Source organism: Mytilus trossulus, chromosome 5, assembly GCF_036588685.1.
Source record: "Mytilus trossulus isolate FHL-02 chromosome 5, PNRI_Mtr1.1.1.hap1, whole genome shotgun sequence".
Taxonomy (NCBI): Eukaryota; Metazoa; Mollusca; class Bivalvia; order Mytilida; family Mytilidae; genus Mytilus; species Mytilus trossulus.
The window spans coordinates 5,736,670-5,744,107 of NC_086377.1; the positions used below are offsets into that span (position 1 = coordinate 5,736,670).

The 7,438-nt window shown below is 32.8% G+C and overlaps 1 protein-coding gene across 1 annotated transcript; it reads right to left on the minus strand.

The window, feature by feature from the left end:
* Positions 1-323: 323 nt before the first annotated feature.
* Positions 324-3,042, minus strand: LOC134719380 (uncharacterized). The gene is made up of 3 exons (XM_063582388.1): positions 2,746-3,042; positions 2,052-2,403; positions 324-382 (listed from the first exon to the last, which is right to left on the minus strand). Exons 1-2 carry the CDS (start codon positions 3,005-3,007, stop codon positions 2,060-2,062), a joined length of 606 nt encoding a protein of 201 aa, XP_063438458.1. The 5' UTR covers positions 3,008-3,042; the 3' UTR covers positions 324-382; positions 2,052-2,059.
* Positions 3,043-7,438: the final 4,396 nt, after the last annotated feature.

The window sequence follows — 7,438 nt, forward strand, 5'->3', positions numbered from 1 at the left end:
ACACTACGATGATTTTAGTCAAAAACACTTTTCAATCTGCATTGGTACATATAAAACGAAAACATACCCTATGATGTTATATTGTATAATTAAATATCACGTGGGTTCCTCATTGTGTAAATGACCATTACAATGCGTCGTAACAACGGTTTTGATTAAAAACAACAAGTTAAAACTAAGAGACCTTATTTTAAGTTTTTAACTAACTGTCAGATTGAAGCGACCCTTGGTGACAGTTACGAAAACTTTCATCTAACATCTTTAGAAAAGTTATTAGTGAACAAATAAGGTGCCCGTTATGCAGGTAAGCCTTGAAAATGTAAATGTGCAAACTAAATTTTATTGAAGAAAATTCCTGATACTGTATTCTTCAATTGGTGTCCTACAAAAAGAAAGAAATCAATTAACAAACGTTTCAACAAGTATTTGACTGCCTCTTTAAATCATGTCGCTACTTACATTAATGCTTTTGAGCAATTTTATCAATGGCGTCAAGTATTGTGATAGTAATTGTCGTTGTTTTTGTTTAAGGCATTTGTTTGTTATAGTTCCAATACCGTAGTCAGAAATTCTAATGCAACAACGTTTGTAACGTTCATTTTGATTGGATAACGTCACTTTCTTACATGGCATCATTGACAATTGATAATATGGGACGTACGCGCAAGCGCAGACGGCATTTGACAGATTTTAAATACATGTTTTAACGTTGTTTTTTTGTCAGTTTCATTAGAATGGAGATAACAATATTGTATTTTAAGCTCCGACGGTATCAATTTGGGATTGGATGGTCGCAAATACCCAATAACTGTCTCCGCTAACGCGTCGCCAGTAAACTTAATTTGCGACCATCAAATCCTCAATTGATGCCGTCGGAGCTTAAAATACAATACAGTTATATCCTTAATATTCCGCTACCACATGCTTATCTTTTACTTACAGACAAGTTCGTCTAAAAAACTTTCTAGAGAAAGATGCAGATTTTATGTCTGTGCATATTAATAACTATTCTTAGTTTTGTGCAATACGATAACAAATAAAGACGATTAATATAACATTCGATGGTAAAAACATAAATCAATTACAATCATTATATGTTACATATTTCGAAAGATATGTGAAAGTTATATAAATACAACTGCACATAGTGCGCGCTATTGGTTGATGTTATGAAACTTCTATACTCTCAAGTGATTTAAGGTGTCATACCACCAACTACTCCCTCAAATTTAGAACGTATGTAAAAGTAGGCCTACTCGGACAAAAAATAGTGCATGTGATGTCATTGTTAACCTAAACTAACCAATACATTTGCAGAAATGAAACTTTTATTGAAAGAGAAATATATCAAGACCATTTTGAGCCACATTTTATCTGTCTAGGAGTTTGCATTTTAAATTGAGGATTAATACACTCCATGGTATACTAATTAAAGATTTTTAGAAAACCAGGGGTTATTTTTAGTGGTACCTCCTTTCGGAAGCTCTCTTCTTTCTTAAATGATTTAGAATGTATATTGAAAATTGGCATGCAGAAAAGTAACACCTGTACAATTCAGGATATACCTAGTTTCTATGAAGTTAAACTTAACGGTAAAATATTTAGAAAGCTGTGAAAATTGCAAAATTGTGTTGAACAGATAGGGACTTTTAATTGGTGGTATGACGCCTTAAGGCGTCAATGAAAAGTGTTGGCAGATATAAAACAGCAAGTCTTGTATGAATATTATTCTGTTTTGTGGTTTTAGTACGACGTTGTCCCTTTAATTTCAATACATTTACAGATATATGTCTGATTTAAAAAAAAAGTTTCAATCTCTTTAGATTTCTTTTATTGGAAAATTTAGTAAGACGCTTATGTTGAGGACTTGCTCCAAACAACAATCATTTAGAAATATAATGACTTGTATGCTAACTTTAATATAGTTTAAGATAAATTATAAAATCAGTAAATACTAGATATTTAGTACCTGACTTGTCTTTTGTGTACAATAACATCATATCTGTGGCAAAAAACAAAAAAATAGGAATGAAAGTATGAATTGTACATACCATTCAGCTTAATATGATTTTTTTCCTCCACCATATCCGCTGCCATATCCACCATATCCACCACCGATTCCACCTCCAACTCCACCAACAATTCCACCCCCGATGATGCCACCGCCGATTCCACCGCCAATACCACCGCCGATGATTCCTCCACCGATGCCACCACCAATAACTCCGCCAATACCGCCACCGATTCCACCGCCGTAGTTACGGCTGGTAACCCACCATGGGAACCATTGGCAACATGTATTCCATTGCCATGGGAACAATGGTGTTAGTCTGCATTTTTTGTCCAAAGTAAGCTCCCCTTTACGGCAAAGACCTGGACGGCAGGTACACCACCAACGACCAGCTATAATATAACAAATAATATGATATATGTTTGTGTCCGACGGAAATCATGATACAATATGAATATGTAGACAAATAGAAAATTAGGAAATGTCTTATTGTACGAAAAAAAAACAACAACAGATTTCTAGTGTTAGCTTATTTGTAATTGGCATGTGTTCACATACATTTTTTAATTTTCTTTTATAAGACCACATATTCGGATTGTATAGTTATCACCAAAATCAACATGAAAACAATGCTGAAAATGATATAAGGTAAACTTAAAATGGAAATAGTGTTACCTTAGTTTCTTGCAAAAAAATATGCATGACTAAGTAGCCCAATATTAGCATTAACTTACCTCCTCCAACCGAACCTCCATATCCACCTCCTCCTCCGATTAAACCTCCAGCAACACCTCCTCCTCCAATGAGACCGCCAGCACCGCCGACTCCTCCTATAAGACCGCCAGCACCACCGCCTCCACCAAGAAGTAATCCTCCACCAACACCACCGCCTCCACCTAGAGCGATGACTCCACCACCTCCCCCTCTACCACCGCCATAACCATATCCGTAGACAGTTCCAACAACAGTGACCAACAGTATAGTTAAAACTCCCATGGTGACTTACTTTGGATTTATTTAACCTGATATGATACGGCTTTGAACAGCTCTATTTATACCACCAAAGTTTAGAAAAAATGACCATACAGTGTAATTAACCATTGATAAATCATGAATAATTGTGTACTTTTCCTTTGTTTGTGGTTTCAAATTTGATGATTAAAGCAAAAAATGTGACAGAATTGTAATGTATTGCCGTAACCAAAATATGCTTCCCGGTCGTTTTGTTTTATGATGCACAATGCGATTCATTATATGCAATTATATTTGTTTAAAAGGCGCAAACTACGAAATGTGTGTACGGTTTCTCCGACCAAGCGATAGAGTAGCAGTTTTTTAGACATAGAACACTTTATTTGAATAAAAAGTATTTTATACATTTTATTCTTAATATAAAAAAATTAATACATTTCAATTGCAATGAGGTACCTGAATGTAAGACTGAAATGAAAATCATTTGATACGTACAGTGATCACAGACTATACTTTCGGAGTTGTAAAGGTGTTAAAAAGAATATATAATAACATACTGACACTCCCTTGTTAAATAATTGACTTGCATCTATACATAATCAATAAAAAAGCGGGGATAATCGAGCCAGAATACTATGGATTATTTTTAATCATTAATTACCAATGTTCGTGGGTTTCATAAATTTAAAAATGTTCAGGTGAGCAAAAATACATGTGATCAAAAATATATATTGTCTGTAGACTGTGTATACAAAGTTAGACATGTTATTAAATATCCAATATTGTTTTCCTTGATCATGTTTATCTACAAATATTTACACACACGAAAAAACATGAATCCACGATAGACATATCTTTCTTTTATTTTATATTGTACATCCTATTTTTATTTCATTTTTGTAATATTGTATATTATCATTTTCACTAACGTCTCTTGTCTGTATGCTAATTGTTTTTTTTACCTGAGGATGTTCGCTTGTCATGATTTGGATTTTTTATTCATGTTTTCGAAATCAGGTGGTTTCATCCATTTGAATGCCTTAACAAAATGCCCAATTGACACCCATTTAAGATTTTATAAATCTTTTACACTTTTAATAAATAGCCATCTGTAAAAGTAATATAAAATCTATACTTTTTGATAGTTTTTGAGCACTAACAGTTGTCAATATTAAGGCAATGAAAATCAAGAATGAAAATGTTCCAATCCAAAATGTCAATAGCTAAAATCTCCAAGACAAGCACACTCACTTAAACTTTGTTTTGCTCTTTAAAGTATATCTATACAAATTTTTAAATATGCATCCTGTCATTGTGGCGTTGAGCCTTGTACACTGCAGTAATTGTGTCCTGTGTTTTTGCTGATGTGTCTCTTTACACATCATTGTCAATATACCAGAATTTTATGCCAACGGGAAACAGGTGAGAAATTATAAAACAGGGTTAACTCGCCATTTTCTTTTTAAGATAATGCTTGTATATAGTCTATAATATGACCGTTGTGATCCTATCGTTTGACGTTTTAGCTTTTGTTTTTGCCCTTTAATAAAAGACTTTCCATTTTGAATTTTCTTCGGAGTTCAGTCTTATTTATTAATTTTATACCGTACATGAATGGGGTTTATCTTATTTTGAAATCTATAGCTATTGATACATTCTATTGTATTTTTATTTGCAATTTAATTCCATGACTTATTTGAATTAAATCCATATTTTCCACAGAATATTTTGATACACTCTCTCACAATCTATCTTTTGTATGTTGTACGTTTGTTTTGTTTTTTTGTGTAATTTTGTTTATTTAAAGATGACAGATCAACACAATTATTCAAATTTTAGCACTCTCTTTTTTATAATCTTTAAAACATGTCGAGAATACATTAATAGTTCATATGGTTCATAGTAGTTCTTAAAAATAAACATGTATGAAAAAAGATGTGGTTCGATTGACAATAAGACAACTCCCCAAAGGAGAATAAATGCCATTGACATTAACAACTACAGGTTATCGTACGGCCGTCTACAATGTACAATACCCATGCTGTTTTGGATTGATAAATGTAAAACAGTTCAAACGAAAAAACTAATGGCCTAATTAATGAACAAAAAAAGACAAAAATGTTGTATCCCATCATCTAACGACAACCACTGATTTCCAGGCTCTAAACTTTGGAAGGGCACATACATACATAATTCATATGCGTGTCTATACTTGTAAGCAGTAAAACAGTTCACATCCACAAATACGCAGTTAAAAGTGTATATTTAAAAAAAAACATTACAGGAGAGTCGACGATACACACAAATTGAGTGAAAAAACAACAGAGACACATAAATTTACGTAGGCGAGAAGATACACACACATTAAGTGAAAAAAAAACCAGAAACACACATACACTTACGAAGACGAGAAGATTAATTTCAGTCCACAATAAATAAACTGAGTATACATCAATAGAGCATCAAGCCAAGGAAACCAAAGGTAGGGAAACCAGGAGTCGATTTCACAAAAACACTTACGACTAAGATTTTTCGTAAGTGTACTGATTTGTTAAAGACTTAAGACCAATGTTAGACGTAATTTGTTTTGTAAAATTGACTCCTGACACCTAAATATTAGCTAAAATAACTTACATATTTGAATATAGGTGTTCAATAAATATTATTTTATGGCAGTGGCTATTTGACCGGCACCGGCTAAATAGCAAATTTGCTATTTGACCGGCTCTGATAAAAATTATATATCACTGGAATTAAAATGTAAAAACAATAACTAAATATCAGAATCTTATATTTCAACACTTTTATTACTGTTACTGTTAACTATCAAATTAAATATACTCTCATTTAGAAAAAAACATTATGTACCTATATATGACTTAGGGCTTATGGCAAATCTTATGTATTTGAATATTCACGAAAACTAGTTTCGCAAGAAAAGAACGAGATACAGCTCAATAAAAAGATTCCAATTGTTGTAGGTGGCATGTTTCGCACATATTACTTACACCAAATATCAAGAAACCTGGAAGGCCAAAAGGTTTGACCCAAACTGTCATAGGCAAACTGTCATCAATCGGTGTTCCAAACGGAACTGTACCCGTAAAAACAGCAATTGTGTACCATTTCATAGGAAAAGTTCCAAAGAAAGCAGGCCTTCAAATAAAATCCATGTTTTAAATATTTTTTCAACTTGTTGAAATAAGATGATTTTTTTTATAATACTGGTTTGTTGAAAGCGGTTTAGAAAAACATGCTGTAAATAACAACATTTTAATAACAGCTAAAAATAGTTGATTCAGCAAGACCTCAACTTTTAAAAGCCTCTTGTTTGGACTTAATTGTAAATATTGCTTTAATCAAAAAGTATTGTCAAAAAGATGCGTGGGAAGCTACAGATGGGTGCACTCCTAACCTGTACAGCAAGTTAACTTGATAACCAGTCATTTGGACTGGTCAAAGTTAACCTGTGACCAAATATAGGACTGCTCTGACCAGTCCTAGGACCAAAATCTAGTTAACTTGAAAAGCGGACTTGGTCCTAGGACTGTTTTTATGTCTGCCAAAAAGTTAACTTGGAAACAGGTCCGCTATTGATATAAGTTAACTTCGAACCAGTCCTGTCATAAGTTAACATAAGTTAACTTCGGAACCAGTCCTGTCATAAAGTTAACATAAGTTAACTTGGAAACCGGTCCTGCCACAAAGTTAACTTCTGCTTGGACAAATCCGATCAAAACCAGACCTGTTCCCAAGTTAACTTTTGACTGGTCTGCTCTACACTAAGTTAACTTGTAACCAGGACCGCTCTTCGTTGATTTGAAAAAAAAATAATATCTTTTTTTCGTAGTATAGACATCGAAAATAAAGTAATTTGAAAATTAATACTTCCGTTTTATGAACAGGATTAAATACAAATATTTGAAAATAAGTACGCACAGAACGTAAAACAAATTTATCTGTGATCTGACAATCTATCTATTATAAAAACGATATCGGTTACAATGATAACAGGCACTGAATATATATTTATATATTCCGAGATCAAAATCAATCATATTATGTATATTTTTTAAAAGAAATATATTTGATGTTAGGTGTATACGTCCTTGTTAGTTATACATCCTTGAACTATGCAGCCACAATCAGCAATAGTTTAATTCATTTAAATAATGACTACAAAGTTTTGCTCGCCTAAATTAAGGGTGCCAGCATGTCCTCTTTTTATTCAAAATACTGATACTAACAAAATTTCAGTAATTTTGATGCCTCCAGTTGACCTGTACAACAAAATTATTTGACCGCATCCACCAAAACTGACCATATATGCACTTTAATTTGTAAATCTATATACCCGCATAATAAATCAGCCATATTTTTTTATGTCAGGATTCAATGTATAATACAATCATGACAATGGACAGCAAAATTGCAATATAATAACAAAAAAGTTTT

What these genes read in the sequence shown, in the direction of transcription:
- LOC134719380 (XM_063582388.1), bottom strand. Translation starts at nt 3,007, where the DNA reads ATGGGAGTTTTAACTATACTGTTGGTCACTGTTGTTGGAACTGTCTAC. An exon ending in TGGAGGTTCGGTTGGAGGAG is followed by an intron (nt 2,404 to 2,745) that starts GTAAGTTAATGC and finishes GTTATATTATAG; the next exon opens with CTGGTCGTTGGTGGTGTACC.